This window comes from Podarcis bocagei (genome assembly GCF_964188305.1).
Source record: "Podarcis bocagei genome assembly, chromosome: 5".
NCBI lineage: Eukaryota > Metazoa > Chordata > Lepidosauria > Squamata > Lacertidae > Podarcis > Podarcis bocagei.
Window position 1 is genome coordinate 72,345,303 of NC_138129.1, and position 16,648 is coordinate 72,361,950.

Sequence of the window (16,648 nt, forward strand, 5' to 3'; positions counted from 1 at the left end):
CTGCCCCCATGTGACATCACAGCCAGAACAGCGCTCGCCACAGTGGGGAGTGTCGGGGCGCACAATGCGCCTCCTCCCCTCACTAGTATCCGCCCTGGAGCCGCGGCAAAGGTGTAAAAGAGCCACATGCGGCTCCGGAGCCGCGGGTTGCAGACCCCTGCCTTAGGGTGTAACATTTGGGGGGCTGCATGCTGGTGGTGGGACCAGAGTAAAAAAAAGTGAATGACCACCAATCGTCTCTCTCCTACCCTATTTCTCTCTCTCTTTCTGAAAGACCCTTCCCTTCCAAACAGCCAGAGGTATGAACCAATTGCTTGCACAGGACTTTTGCAACCAGGCCAATGGCGCTCCAGTAACTCTTGATGCTGTCCTGGTTTACTAGGCTCCCTTGTTTGTAGTTCTCCATCTACTTACAGGTCATAGAGCTGTGGAATCTTGCCCATGGCCAACACCTTCATGTGTGAATAGGCAAAGCTGGCAACCTGCAGATTTCTCTCCCTTTGCACGACATTGGCCAAAGCTGTCACTAGAGGGACAGCAGGTTTGGTTTCAAAGAAAACAACACAGGCCACCATCCGGACTTTAGAAGGAAGAGAGTTGTTTGCAAAGATCTGAAAGAGAATATCCCGCACCTGGAGAGAAAAAGGACAATGCCACAAGTTAAACAATAATTTATGTACCAGTAAAGGAAGCTGCCTTATGACTAGAAATGGGCAAATTTGTCAATTTCACGTTTTTCCAATCTCCACAATTTCCACATCATGTTGTGAAAATCCACCAGCATCTTAGTGCAGATTTCTCTTAATATGCATGTTTGCCTAATATACAAGTTTTGCAGAGCAATTTCCCCTAAAAGAATGCATTTTTGCATGTGGTTTTCATGAATTTATGCATTTCTATGCACACTTTATCCCCAGAACAATAATTTTTGAACACATGACTTGGCTAGAGAACTGCTTTGCAAACGTTGGAGAATATCCACACATATATACAGTGGTGTTTTTTCCTGGGGGGACGCACGGGGACGCATACCCCTAAACATTTTGTGAATCTTTGTACTTTTGTCCATTTACTGTATTTATTTTTCCTGATTTGAACTATAAAATAGTGCTTTTCTTGAGTCAAAATGAGAGTACCCCTAAACATTTTTTTTAGAAAAAACACTGCATGCATATATATATATATATATATATATATATATATATATATATAATAGTCAACTGTAGGACCCTCCTACATCTGAGCTGCAGTGTTTTGTAGAAATTGGCACTGTTGTACTAGCTCATGATTTGACACTTCAGATGCAATTCAGAGATTAAAAGTTCGCCTGTGGCACAAGCAGTTAAATGCCTTTTTGCAAGGCACTGCACTTCCTGCTTGCCGCCATGTTACCTTTCTGTGAGAGAGGGTAGGCAAGGGTCTCTCAGAAGGCCACGTAACCATCCCAGTGAACGCCTCTCATGTGCCCTTGGGAGGATCCTTTGCTAAGCAAATACACTTTTAGCAAAACAATTTGCACTGCACGGCATCCATTTGCTGATAACCCAGGTTCAGTGCCCTACATTAATGTGCATGCTTCCTGGCCCCTATCTTAAATTACACCTGACATTTGCTCTGGGTCCCATTTATTTGGTTAAGAATGACTTTGCTTACTTCTGGGGCTTGCTTCCTTGCTATTTTCCTCAAGGCTAGTACTGCCTCGGTCTGGACATTCTCTGGCAAAGCATGAGCCGTAGATGAAAACCCTGGCAAGAACTTCTTGATGTAATTAATGCTGGCTGGTTCTCCTGCGTTGCCCATGGCCTTCAAGGCCAGCACCATGTCTTCCTCGTGTCCTTCGCTGACTGCACCAGCTGCAAGATCATGGAGAGGCTGGAAACAGAACAAGGGTCTCGTGTTATTTGTTCAGTTGCTGATCTTTCCTAGGAAATTCAGGGGTGATGTTTGCCTGTGTGGAATGCACAGGAACTTTAGAACAGCAAAACAACTAGCAGTTCATCCACACAAAACTCACAACTTGAATCCCTTTTAGAAAAAAATATATATTTTTAAACACATTTTCTCTCAGAATGCACATGTGCATTTGTAGATGAGAGCTGCTTTGGGACATTTAGGATGTGTGAAAGTCAGGGAATAACTGAGTCCCAATCAAATTCCCACAACCCAAGGCGCCAATCTGCAGGCAGGTTTTTGCACACTTTTAAGAAAATGTGAACACTGCTTTGTTACCTGAAGAATTTCAGCAGGGCAGGGGCGGAAGTCAGTGCAGTGCCTGTTTACCATGGCGCCGTATCCTAAGTCAACGACGATGCGAAGCGCTGAGGATTTCTGAACTCCAGGTGAGGTAATCAGATCCTGCAGAAGCCAAAACAAAGACAATGTAATGTGGATATTTGCTAGAACCATTGGTTTGTTTGAAATATATCTGACCCACTTTTTCCAGAGCTCAAGGAGGGTTACAAAAATTATTACACTAATAATTCCGGTACAGAGAACTACAGCTTGAAACCAAAAATAATGACCCACTATAAAGATTTTTCAGCCCTTCCTACAATTTTCTCAGACCCCCAAATCACCTGAAGCATCACCTCCTTCCCTACAGATGCCTTGCTCTAAGTAGTTCCACAGCCCTCAGTAGTTTAGATAGTGGTGACCTGGGAGAGGACATTTTCTGTGGCAGCTCCTAAGTTTTGAAATTCTCTCTCCATAGAGGTGCAACCAGCAAATGTTTTTGGCAAATGCTGAAGACACACCTCCTTTACCCTGGCCATTGACACCTGAGATGTGTGTTTTCAGAACCACCTTATTTCTTCCGATTGCTTTTTTTTTGTAATTGTAAGCTTTTAAAATAATTTTTAATTTAGTTTTTTTAATTGTTGTAACTTTGACTGAAGGATGAAGGACAGGTAATGATGATGATGATGATGATGATAAAGCCAATCATCTTGCTATCTATAAGCCTTACTACACAGACGGGCCTTCTGCAATAGTTTAAATCTCAACTTCTGGTCCCATTACATATTTATTCCTGAGAATGTCAAAAGCACACCCTATTCTGACACCCAACGAAAACATATATTGCTTTGACGCTGTCCGTTTCAGCACCATATTACTTCTTCTACTTGCCCTCACTGATTTGCTCTTGTTTCCCTATGCAACCTGAAGCAAGATCACATGGGGTGTAATAACCAATGACACCACACCGCTATGATGGACCCCATAAACAAAATCATCTGGGTCATTGCCACTACCAATTGTATCAAATAGTAGTGTCAGCAGATAAGGACAGCAAGTGCAAAAAACAAGCTAGAAAATGATACTGTGAAGAAACACTAGTCATATGGGAACAAAAGGATTACACACAGCATTGAAACAATGTCATTATTTTCGGTAATTTGTTTAGGGCTGCTGATCATATTAATTCTGAGGTAAATCTCAATATCTGAGGCTCAAGATTATTCAAACGCTTTAACCACCTCGAAAAAGTGGAGAGATTACAAACTGATTAAAACTGATTGCATATCATTTATTCAAAAGAAAAAGAAGCTTTGTACTCTTGTGATCTTTTTCACTGAAGGCAGAAATAAAACTAAGACTAAAATGCTGCTCTGAAGCTTCCTACTGCTTAGGGAAGTAGGTAAAATTAAACAGTATACTTACTGCTGCTGCTTTTAAGGTAGGGATACTGGTTTTTGTTAAATGGAAGGCCAAAGTAAGAGTGAGAGCAGATTCCAAGGAATTCAGAGACTCTTCTTGAATTCTTTGCTTCAGGAACGTAAACGTATTGGTGGTTCCTGCTACAGCAATTGCGCTCAATAGCCAGCGCCTGTAAAGCAAGGTGAGAGACCATCATCTTCTGTTTCCCCTGACTTTTAGGACCAGCATAATTACCTGGCATCCTTGGACAACTTCCAGTGCCCCAGCGGAGCCCACCTTTGATGGCTGTCTTGGTCCCCTCTTTTTTCAGCACCCTGCTGACTAGTAAGCCACCATTTCAGTTGCTTAAAATTGCACAGAGCACCCATGATGACCTCCAACCACCCATTCGAGTCAAGTAAGAATTGCCAGTGCACAGAGGAAGGGGCCCACTAGAGGGCACTACATTGAGGCCCCACTCACACCTACAGCTGGCCATGCCAACTAAAAACATGGGTTGCACATTAATAGCATCAAATACCTGTATAGCTGTCTATCTGCAAATTGTTTCCAGAGAGATTCAAGATCTTCAGAGGTGGCTGCTCGGGAAAGTTCAATAAGTTCTAAGAACTTGGCTGGCGTTTCTGGATGGAGTTGTAGCTGGCTCTCCTGAATTAGCCACTCCAGCATTTTCACCATCTATAAGGTAAACAGAGGGCGAAAGGAACTGGTTATATTCCCTTCTTGACTATTTAGAATCATTTTCTAGGCCTTCCGTTCATTTTCTGTTGCGAAACGTCTCACCCGTGGCTCAGGGTTATCGGTCTTTATTAGGTGCAGAGCCATCTGGGGAAGGTCTTCTGGAAACTGATAATGAATATTTCCGTAGTTTTGCAGCAAGTTCCCTGGCATTTTGTCTTGGTTGGTTGTCGTTTCGATCAAAGTCAAGTTTTGTCTGGATGGGGTAAGAAATAAATTCATGTATTAACGCTGAGAAGAAGGATTAAGGTTGAAGTCTATAGATTCTGACAGAAAGGAAATGCATTCACTTTGACTGAGAGAAGCCCATGTTCAGCATCACCATGGTGCCCAGTCTGAGGGCTCAAAGCATTGGCCAGTTTAGGATTCGACAACCTGTACATGCAGCTCAATGGTAGCTCTCATGCTTCACATGAAGAAAGTCCTGGGTTCAGACTCTTGTTTCAAACCCTATAAGAGCTGCTTCAAGGCAGCATTCTTCATCCAGCATTGCATCAAACACTGAGTATATATATTACTGCCCTTCATCAAAAGATCTCAGGACAGTTCACAGACTAAAATACAAGGTAAAACACGAGTAAATAATTTAACCAAAACAGCAAAACAATAGCAGATAGGTAGCCGTGTTGGTCTGCCATAGTCAAAATAAAAAAATTCCTTCTAGTAGCACCTTAAAGACCAACTAAGTTAAGGTATCTGAAGAAGTGTGCATGCACACGAAAGCTCATACCAAGAACTAACTTAGTTGGTCTTTAAGGTGCTACTAGAAGGAATTTTTTTATTTTGAGCAAAACAATAGCCCCTCTTTTCCACAAACACAATTAAAAGGATATAAATATTACTCAGCCCAAGGCCTGGTTGAAGAGGAATGTTTTTGCCTGGCACCTAAAAATATATAATTATGGTGAGCAGGCCACAAATGGGGAGCCACTGCAGAAAAGGCCCATTCTCATGCTATCACCCTCCAGACCTCACATGGAGGAGCCACACGCAGAAAGGAATGATAAACTCAGAGTCTGGGACGGTTTATATGGAGATAGGCTGTCCTTGACCTTGAGAGTTCTCTCACTTCAAGAGAAAATCAGCTAACCATTTGGAGAGCTGCTATATCTTTAATGTTGTCATCACTTGTTGACCACAGAATGAAGTGATATTTTCATGTGATGCTGCAGCCATCACAGATCAAACACTTGCATCTCCCCTGACATCACCTTAGACACAACGCTTTTGAAGGGTTTCCCATTCTCAGCTACCAGTCAGCAAGCACAGCCTAATCATGTGCCAATAGAGTGATGTTCATGCATGTGCAAACCAATCCACAATTCTGGTGACATGCTTGTCCCTTGCTCTGATTATAGCACCGTGTCAGACATACCTTGCGTCCATAACAGCAGTACTACCAACTTCATTGAATGGGGAGATAGTATACACCTGCCGGGAGTCAACGTGTGTGATCAGGGCTCCGGTATCCATGTATTTTAGTTGGTAGTTGAAGGCCACAGCCCCTCTTGTGTTTGTGATGTTCTAAGAAGGACAAATAAACTGCTTATATCAAGTTCTTTTAAAATTAACTTGGTTTATACTATTTGAAGCAACCTCTGTTGTTAATATTTACATCAATGGCTGCTGTTAAGGCTCCTTACCAAAGGACATGTAGGACAAGGCCGGATATAGGCCATTCCAATGTTCTTCACAACTTTGTTTGTGCAGTTGCTGAGGTCTTTGGTTCGGGAAATGGTGCTTACATTATTGGCCTTGTCCTCCTGGACAATGTACTTGGTGAGGCAAGTTCCTCCAACTCCATCCTGCAAAGAGCAATGGACAACAATGAAATCACAAAATCTTAGGTCCTAGGAAGATCGGAAAGTCTCGTGCACCATAGCAATGCAGTGCCCTACATAACTGTCTCCCTCACTTCCTATTAACCCACATAATTCAGGTTACAGTTTGTTAAAAGGAGAAATCAGGAATGAACAAGGCACACTAAGCTCATCAGAGTGAAGTGAGTGAAGTCATATGTTTTCAGGATGGGAATAGGTAAGCATGGGCAATGCAGGGCAATAGATATTTAGATAGGCTGAGTGGGAAGGAATTTATTTCATTTTTGATGTTCTTCTTCATCCATGGTTCTCTTGAGGTACCAGAGATGGGTGCAACTTGGGGAAAGTGATATTGATCCCAATCTGGAGAAAGTTTTCATTTGAATTCAATTTATCTGCAATGAGATCATTGTGGACAAGGCATAATTTATGCCACAAACCTACCGGTATGTTGAATTCTCCCCCCCCCCCCCCAGATGTAACTCACTAGGAAGATTTTGCTTTCATTTTCAAGGTCTGAAAGTTCATTGGTCAATGTGAAAGCCACTCATCATATGTGACTTTACATATATGTTTATTTCACTGCTTCTATATAACTGGAACCCCTTCATGGATCACTGCCTTGTTGTGGTGAAGGGGCTTGAATATCTCCAAGAAGCTATGAGCTATGCCGTGCAGGGCCACCCAAGGTGGACAGGTCATAGCCAAGAGTTTAGACTAAATGTGATCCACCTGGAGAAGGAACTGGCAAACCACTCCAGTATTTTGCCAAGAAAACTCCATGGACATGAAAAAGGAGAAGCTTTGAGAAGTGAGAGTTTCCAAGGCACACTCTGGTTCATGAGGTCATGGAGAGTTGAACACGACTAAGACAACTAAACAACATAGAGCTAGAAACCTGAGGTGTGTAGTAGCTTCTTGATCAAACTTGCATGTGATGCGATGCAATAATCTCACATCATAAGCTATACAGATGTTTTGCACTATTCAATGAAGTTCCTTGATTTAGAAAATGTGTGGACTAGCACATTACTTTTGGCACTCTCTAATTTAGTTGGCACGGCAGATTGTGAAAGGGATGTTGGTTAAGGACATTGTCTGGGACAGTCTTCCCTAACCTGGTGCCCTCCAGATATTTTGGACTACAACTCGCATCATCCCTGATCACTGGCCATGCTGGTTGCAGCTAACGGCAGTTCTCCAAAACACCTGAATTATACCAGACAAAGGAAGGCTGGCCTAGGAAGTTTGTCAGGATGTCCTTTACATCTCTTCCAACCCTATAGTTCTGCATGCTGATTCATGTTCATCACTAGATCATTACAGCATCACATTTAATGTATTAATAAGCCACGATAAATCAAACACGACAGAAAGAGCTTTTGCAGCACCACTCATAATTTCGGACACAATGCTCATAATGGAGTTAGCTCACTTCTGTTCAGATGCAAGTCATTAATTGCTAAGTAATCAAGTGATTAGAAAGCAATTAAGTGGTTCACAGGAACAAGCCTTGGGGGACACTTTCAGAAAGTTCCCATGTAAAAACAACAGCACATGATTCTAATACTCTAATGTTTGTTCTTAAAACGAGTCATTTTAGAATCTGAAAAGACCAAGAAAATGCCATACCTCCTGTAGCTCGTACACACTCTCCATCTCATTTACAGATATCTGCAGCAAGTTCAGGATGCCCCTTATTATATTTATGCACTCGATTGAGACATTTTTAAGGGCATAAATATTTCCAATGCAACCTCTTCTATATTCAAACTTAAATGGTTCAGGAAAACATAGATCCAGCTTCTGAGTGAGAGTGGGTGTTTTGAAGGTTGGATCTCTGGGCCATCTTCCATTGTATTCTTCCACTTGTGGAGAAAGGACCTAAGAGCAAAAGCACCAGAGGAGTGAAGATTTGAACCAAATTAAAATATTTACATGCAAGCAACAGAAGAGTCATATAAGGAGGAGAGAGAGATTTACCTAAATTTGAATGTGGCACCAAAACTGAGAACATGTATCTCCCGAGTGGGCCCTTACTCCCAAGTAACTATGGAAAACATGCCTGAGTAACCTTATTTCTTCCTTCTAGCTGGGACCAGAATAGTATGCTGAGTAGGGTTCATCATGACCTCAGCGCTGTTCCTTGTGTTATGACACAATGCTGGAAATTGTTGTATGCTGGCAAACACTTCATTGTGCTCTGGTACAAGAGTCCTCCATTTTGGTTAACCTTGCAACTTATTCTCTTCTGCTGCCTTTCACACACCCTCCCCCTTATCTGTTTCTGGTTGCTCATTCCACCCCCTCTCTTAATGGAGGCTTACCCTCACAAGCTCTGTTCAATTTTACAAGGCCTATCAGAATGACAAACAGCTCCTACATTTCTAAAGCATTTGATGAGGTTACTGTCATGTCCACTCCCCCCCCCCTTTTATCAGTTTCCCAGACGTACAACTCACCTGTCCACCCCAGTAGAAATAATTGTGTTAAGCTACCAAACTTCTGTATTTGTGTTCAAGTTTGCCCATCTAATTCTTTAGGAGTTGCAGGCATTGGTAGGCTGGTCCACATCTTCTTCACTAGCTTAGTAGAAATCTCCTAGAAGATCCCACGTAGCTACACTGATGCTTATGTCTTTCTGAGCTATTCTGAGTAAACGGACCTCACTAGTCTAGCCATGTTTCGTTTCTGTGCGAGTTGTAATAAGCCATTCTCCTTCAGCTCCTTCACGGATGAAAATGTATTGATAACATCTGTATATTTTGGCTGAAAGAGTTAACCCAAAAGTATTGGGTGATATCTAATGTTAGTCATCTTCAGAGTGGAACCACTGAAATCAATAGCCTTAAGTGTTGATATCACCTTACATACCAAAACGCATAACAAAAGCATCAATGGCATTTTTGTTCTAAAGAAAAGAGGTTTGGGTGGGGATCCTTCAACCTGTTTCTGCCTGCCTCTCATGAGATTCTAGACACTTGTTTCCATGCTTAAGCTGCCCACCCCTTCTCCACTTAAAATGGTCCCCTATAAAACCAATACTTTGGTCACCTCATAAGAAGAGAAGACTCCCTGGAAAAGACCCTGATGTTGGGAAAGATTGAGGGCACAAGGAGAAAGGGACGACAGAGGACAAGATGGTTGGACAGCGTTCTCGAAGCTACCAGCATGAGTTTGACCAAACTGCGGGAGGCAGTGGAAGACAGGAGTGCCTGGCGTGCTCTGGTCCAGGGGGTCATGAAGAGTCGGACACGACTAAACAACAACATCAAACCAGCTATCTAAAAAACCAGTCTCTCCTGTATTGGTTTCTACAGCCACAGCAGGCTCTGTAACTCTACGATGGTTTTACTTCACCCCTGAAAGCACATTCCCTGAGACAGATGGATGCCAGCCAACCAAAGCCACATGATTCCAGGTGAAGAAAGAAAGAGCTTGGCAGGTATGTTTAGTCACTAAAATTAAAAATTGTTATCATAATCTACCTTAAGAATGTGGTCTTCCTGGGACACTCTGCTGATCTTTACTTGGCAAGACAGTTTTAAGACAGATTTTTCTAAATCCCCATCTTCCAATCCAATCTGAATGAGTCCGGTATAGTTGTAAAGGTAGGATTTGAGATTGCTAAAACCAGGTTCTGTTAAAAAGGAGGGGGGAGATAATTCTGAGTACCTATAACACCCTACACAAATAAGAACACAACAGTAACATTAATATCTGTGGTGCTTGGGAATTGACCACATTCCCAAGGTACTGTAAATTACACAAAATAAACTATGCAAAATATGTGAATGAATTATAATATTTCTAGTATATGTCAGGATGCTGAATTCAGCTTGAAACCAAAAGGTTGTCTCTCAAAAGCAGGTTTACATGTAAATAACAATTTCTGTGATTCCTAAACATAGCTGAATGCAAAAAAATAAATAATTCTTGCACAATTCAGTCCTATACATGTTTACCTGGAAGTGTGTCCTACTGAGTTCAATAGGCTTACTCACTAGTAACTAATAGGCTATACAGCTTGGACATACAGTATCTAAGAGCAGGCCTATAACTCGTGCTGTGAATCTTGACCCTCCCATAAATTTATCCTTCTCGCTCCCCCTCCATGCCACAAAAATGAAAATAACCCTTACATGGTCCCTTGTGGTGTGTTGTGCCCTTTGAAGGGGGGGATGGCAAAATGTAAAGTACTGTTACACAAATCCACAGAGAACCTCTCTACGCTTTAGCCAATAACTACCAAAAAGATAGCATGTTAATAATGAGAGCTTGACTTACCGATATCATTTTTCTGGCTCCCTGTGTGGGGAAGAAATACATTTGTAAATGGAAAGAATTGTAATTTAATATGATAGACAGATAATCTATGATAGATAGATGATAGATAGAGATTTCACTTGGGATAGGGTGAGGTGAGACTTCCAATTCTACCTTGCCCCCCCTAGAGATCACCATCCCTACCTAGTGGCAGAGGGAGTAGGGAGCTTACCCACAAGAGTGATGAGCAGCACAAAAACGACCCCCCTCATGTTCAAGGTGAATGAAAATGTCAGGGAACAACACCAGCTTTTATACACAAAGAATGATTAACAGGCATTTGGTGCAGGGGGAGGAGTTATTGAATTATCAACTTGGTTACTCAAGTTGCTCAAACATTCTGTTGGCAACCATATTGGCTTTTTTTGCTTTATAAAGAGAACGAAAAATATTGATGCGCCCCCTCAAACTATTCACTGCTGCGATGCAAGCGCAGGGTGGAGGAGGGCAGGAAACAGTGGCAACTTCAACAAAATTGTGAAGTGCTGCTGCTCATGATCTGAGCCAGCCAGCAAGTTATGGTTCGATTTGGCTTACTAAAGGTTGTTCTCCCATTACTTCCACCAGTAAGTCAGGACAGATCCTTCAGTTTTGGTGCTGTCGTTTTCTCGTTTTCCCAAACTTAAATTCAGTCCTCCATATTTCTGCAACATTTTCTATCTTCATGAAAAATCAGCATTTTTGTGCAATTTCTCATAGTAAACATTTTTGTACCTATTTATTGCAAGCGGGATTCCCTTCATGATGTGTGTGTGTGTGTGTGTGTGTGTGTGTGTGTGTGTGTGTGTGTAATCTCACTAATATATGGATTTTTATGCTCACATTCTCCCAGTATATGAATTTTTGTACTCATTACTGGGTTGGTGAAGTGCAGTGCAAAATTTGGAGAATTCTCACTGGGCTATTTTGGGATGTTTCCTCCTCCTTTCCTCTTAGGCCTTTTCTGTCTTTCCTAAATATGTTTTTATCTGTACTTCTGCAAACTTTGGGACCACCCCTTCCTCCCACACGTTGATACCTTCTCTTATTTCTCAATTTTAGCTACATCGCTGTCTTGGCTCAGCTTCCTGAATTTGCTAAGAGTATATATGATGGAGATTTAATTTCTTTTTTTAAAAAAAATGGCAAACTTAGGATACATGATTATTTAATAATATATATATATAGAAATATTTACTCCAGAAGGAGAATTGTGGATGGCCATGATGAGCTGGAAGGTTTTGAAACATTTGTATTTAGACATAAGGTTGGCAAGGTCATTTTGACCTGACACACATGGCCCAAGCTCTTATCTGTGTTCTTTCAACTGCAGGACAGAGACATCAGCAATCATATAAAACTATCTGAAAGACAGCCCGGCTTACGTGCATGGCTTCATTGGTATATGTAAACTGCCTCATAAAATTGAAGAGTTGGAAGGGACCCTGAGTGTCATCTTTTCCAGTGCCTTGCAATGCAGGAATATCAACTAAAGCCATTCAAGCTCTGCTTAAAAACCTCTAATGAAGGAGAATCCACAGCCTCCACTGTGGAACTGCTCTTACCCTCAGAAAGTTCTTTCTGATGTTTAGTCAGAATCAACATTCTTGTAACTTGAATCCATTGGTTTGGGTCCTAGCCTCCAGAGCAGGAGTAAGCATGCTCTGTGCATGCTCTGGTTATCTCCCGCTTGGACTACTGCAATGCGCTCTATGTGGGGCTACCTTTGAAGGTGACCTGGAAACTACAACTAATCCAGAATACGGCAGCTAGACTAGTGACTGGGAGACCATATAACACCGGTCTTGAAAGACTTACACTGGCTCCCAGTACTTTTCCAAGCACAATTCAAAGTGTTGGTGCTGATCTTTAAAGCCCTAAATAGCCTTGGTCCAGTATATCTGAAGGAGCGTCTCCACCCCCGTCGTTCTACCTGGACACTGAGGTCCAGCATTGAGGGCCTTCTGGCAGTTCCCTCACTGTGAGAAGCCAAGTTACAGGGAACCAGGCAGAAGGCCTTCTCGGTAGTGGCACCCGCCCTGTGGAATGCCCTCCTATCAGATGTCAAAGAGAACAACAACTACCAAGCTTTTAGAAAACATCTGAAGGCAGCCCTGTTTAGGGAAGCTTTTAATGTTTGATGTATTACTGTATTTTAATATTCAGCTGGAAGCCGCCCAGAGTGGCTGGGGAAGCCCAGCCAGATGGACGGGGTATAAATAAATTATTATTATTATTATTATTATTATTATTATTATTATTATTATTATTATTATTATTAAACAAGCTTGCTCCATCCTCCATGTGACAGCCTTTTAGATATTTGAAGATGGCTGTCATAGCTCCTCTCAGTCTCCTCTTTTCCAGGCTAAAAATACCTAACTCCCTCAACTGTTCATCATAGGTCGTGGTTTCCAGACCCTTGATAATCTTGGTCGCCCTCCTCTGCACATGTTCCAGCTTGTCAAGATCTTTCACGTCCTGCTACGTTGCATCAGCAACATCAGCAACAGCTAAGCTTGGAGGGTCTTCTTTCCCATCCATTCCTGTAGCTTCCTTGGAAGTAGGTGACCTTTTTTTGCCTGAAGACCACATTCCCTCAGGGGCATCCTTCCAGGGGCCACTGCTGCCCATGATAGGCATGGCCAGGGGCAAAAGTAGGCAGAGTAGCTGATATGCCCCTTATCTACATTCCAGCCATGCAAAAGTTCAAAGTTTCTCACACCACACACCCTTCTCTTCCTCTCTCTTGTTAGGCATGCAAGAGGACTTATTATACTTCATGAACACATTCCAGCCAAGTAAAAGAACTCAAGGTAGGCACAGAGCAGGAACCGTGAATGTGTGGTCTGGGGAAATGAGGGTGGCTTGAGGGGAATCCCATGGGTTGGGCTGAGAGGCCAAGAGGACTACTGTTGGCCACCAGACCTGAGGTCCCCTAGCCCTGGTACAAGCTGTTGGAGCCTTGTTGAAAAGTCCCCTAAGATTCTGTTGCGTTGCCACTGTAGGTGTGGTTGTCTCTTTCTGTCTTATGAACCCCTCACCCTGTCTCCTTTTTTTATATAAGATATAGCAGCCACCTGGGTGAGAGAGGCATCCAAATCAGGATCTGAAAGTTCTGAAAGAGGCCTGATGTTCACAACATACCCTCCAACATGCCTCAGAGGAAAGTTGGGGTGCATGGTTTGGAGGCTGCACTCTTGAGTGAGCCAGGTGACTTGTGAGAGAGTGCACCCCCCTCCAAAGGGGCATATTTTGGGGCCATACTCTTGCGGGAGCCAAAATGGGCCAACATCCCAGAAGCAAATCAGAAGCCGGGATAGCTTCGGCACGCCTATCTCTGGCAGAATAAGGAAAAGGTGCATAAAGGCTTCTCAAATCATATCATCAGAGGATCCTGGTTAGAGGTGTGGGAAAAGAATAGGAAATTGTTGGAAAAAAATTCCCCATTGGTGGTTATCGCCCATTGATATCTTAACCATAAAAAAACGAATATAGAAGGTGAGAGATGGAACTATGAAGACCTCCTGGAAAGATCTGAAAAAGGATGGAAAATCAGACCCTATGAAGAGCTAAAAGACAAACTAACAGGCTGGCTGCAGTACCATCAAATTAATGCCTTATGGAAAGAAGACAAAAAAACGGGGATGAATGAGAAAAAATCTAGGTTCCAGGTAGAGATTATAGAAAGTAAAACCAAACTTCTATCCAAAATGTATAACCTGTTACTAGAATGGGATACTAAGGATGAGGAGGTCAAGGAAGTTATGATAAAATGGGCAATAGACTTTGGATATAATTTGGATTATGATAATTGGACGAGGCTATGGAATAAAGGTATGAAATTTACTGCCTGCACCACCCTTAGAGAAAATATGGAAAAGATGATGTACCGTTGGTACATCAGCCCCGTGAAATTAGAAAAAATGTAAAAGACCGGGGATAATAGGTGTTGGAAGTGTAAATCCAAAGAAGGCAGTTTCTATCATATGTGGTGGAAGTGTGAAGAAATAAAAAAAATTTGGGAAGCTATATACAATGAATTGAAAAAGATACTTAAATACACCTTTGTTAAAAAACCCGAAGCCTTCCTCCTAGGTATGATCAGAGACGAGATTAAAAAAGAAGACTACATAATGTTTCAATATGCAACTGTAGCTGCTAGGATTCTACTAGCACAAAATTGGAAAACCCCTAATATCCCGACCGTTAAAGATTGGCAAATTAAACTATTTGAATACTTAGAATTGGCAAAAATGACGCAGAATATCAGACAGCAAAAAGATACAAAGTTTAATGACGATTGGACCAAATTTATAACATATATGGAAACAAATTCTAGAAATCTAAAAATCACAGTAGGTTTAACATAATTCTTGCGATGCATAGATGATATAAAATGAAAACTGCAGAATGGAATTACAATCTTATATAATCCAAAACCGAGATGGAGGGAAGTCAATTCATGTGTTTCTTTTTTGGTCCGTTTATGTTTTCTGTTGTTTGTTCTTGTTCTTGTTCTTGTTTTTGTTTTCTTTTTTTCTCTTTTTTATGTACGGTTGTTTTGTTTTTCTGTTTGCTTATGAAAATTAATAAAAAGATTTTTTTTAAAAAGAAGAAGAAGAAGAAGCCGGGATAGCTTCTGTAATTCCAGCTCAAATCAGGACAGATGTGGGGCATGTCATAACCTATTATATAGGCATGCCTTCTAATAGTTCTAAATAAAATTTTGTAATAATAATATAATAATAATTTATTATTTGTACCCCACCCATCTGGCTGGGTTTCCCCAGCCACTCTGGGTGGCTTCCAACAAAGATTAAAAATACATTAAAATGTCACACATTAAAAACTTCCCTGAACAGGGCTGCCTTCAGATGTCTTCTGAATGTCCGATAGTTGTTTATCTATTTGATATCTGATGGGAGGGCGTTCCACAGGACAGGCGCCACTACCGAGAAGGCCCTCTGCCTGGTTCCCTGTAGCTTTGCTTCTCTCAATGAGGGAACCGCCAGAAGGCCTTCAGCGCTGGACCTCAGTGTCCGGGCAGAACGATGGGGGTGGAGACGCTCCTTCAGGTATACTGGGCCGAAGCCATTTAGGGCTTTAAAGGTCAACACCAACACTTTGAATTGTGCTTGGAAACGTACTGGGAGCCAATGTATTTCTTTCAAGACCGGTGTTATGTGGTCTTGGCAACCGCCCCCAGTATGCAATTTTTCACTGATATATGCATTTTTATGCACACACTACCCTACCATATTTGTTTTTGTTAACATGACTTGGCTGAAAAAACAGCAATGCAAAATTCAGAGAATTGCAGACATCAAAGGGTGGGTGTGTTCATTGGGGATCTGAGGTGAAATACCCTCGCAGTGGAATTGTCTCTAGTCCCAGTCACCATGCAGAGGCAGCTTAAGATCCAAAATAGTTTACTGCTGTAGAATATTAGGCTTCAGTAATAGAGTTCCGGATGCTGATATATACATACAGCTGGTAGACTTTGCAGATATAGATACAGATATATACAAACAAAAAATATCTCTGTTGTTCCAGCAATTCTAGATGTTCCACAGACTCTGACTCACTTCTCAAGACTGACCCCGGCACACAGACAGACAGATTCACTGACTGACTAATGAGCTGACATGTCTCAGTCACTTAGATAGGTGGCACTGGGCCATTGCCATAGCAGCTGTCTTGGCTGACCTTTGGCCTGTTGGCTTATCTCATACATAGGGTGATTTACACTCATGAAGGAAATTAACCTCTTCCTTCTTGTCCATTTCCTCCAACAGTGTTTTGGTCCTTGTACAGTGGTACCTCAGGTTACAGACACTTCAGGTTACAGACTCCGCTAACCCAGAAATAGTACCTCAGGTTAAGAACTTTGCTTCAGGATGAGAACAGAAATCGCACGGCGGCAGCGGGAGGCCCCATTAGCTAAAGTAGTGCTTCAGGTTAAGAACAGTTTCAGGTTAAGAATGGACCTCCAGAACGAATTAAGTTCTTAACCCGAGGTACCACAGTATTGTTATGGAAGTGCAAATTAGGCAGGTTCACCTTTCAATGTGAACTGGATTGAATATTCTGATACGTCAACGATCCCTTGTGTGCATGCATCCTTA

General features: G+C 42.0%; 1 protein-coding gene across 1 annotated transcript in view; it reads right to left on the minus strand.

Annotated features, from left to right (window-relative positions):
• The window catches only part of LOC308587766 (vitellogenin-2-like), a gene marked incomplete at its 5' end in the record, with an annotated part of 29,642 nt that extends 18,889 nt beyond the window's left edge, over nt 1–10,753 (minus strand). The window contains 12 exons of the mRNA XM_081195529.1: nt 415–632; nt 1,654–1,872; nt 2,230–2,355; nt 3,661–3,826; nt 4,178–4,335; nt 4,441–4,591; nt 5,771–5,919; nt 6,039–6,200; nt 7,848–8,099; nt 9,704–9,855; nt 10,503–10,523; nt 10,714–10,753. Coding sequence (XP_081051655.1) covers nt 415–632; nt 1,654–1,872; nt 2,230–2,355; nt 3,661–3,826; nt 4,178–4,335; nt 4,441–4,591; nt 5,771–5,919; nt 6,039–6,200; nt 7,848–8,099; nt 9,704–9,855; nt 10,503–10,523; nt 10,714–10,753 — 1,814 coding nt within the window. The remainder of the gene's footprint in view (nt 1–414; nt 633–1,653; nt 1,873–2,229; nt 2,356–3,660; nt 3,827–4,177; nt 4,336–4,440; nt 4,592–5,770; nt 5,920–6,038; nt 6,201–7,847; nt 8,100–9,703; nt 9,856–10,502; nt 10,524–10,713) is intronic.
• Between the last annotated feature and the right edge of the window lie 5,895 nt (nt 10,754–16,648).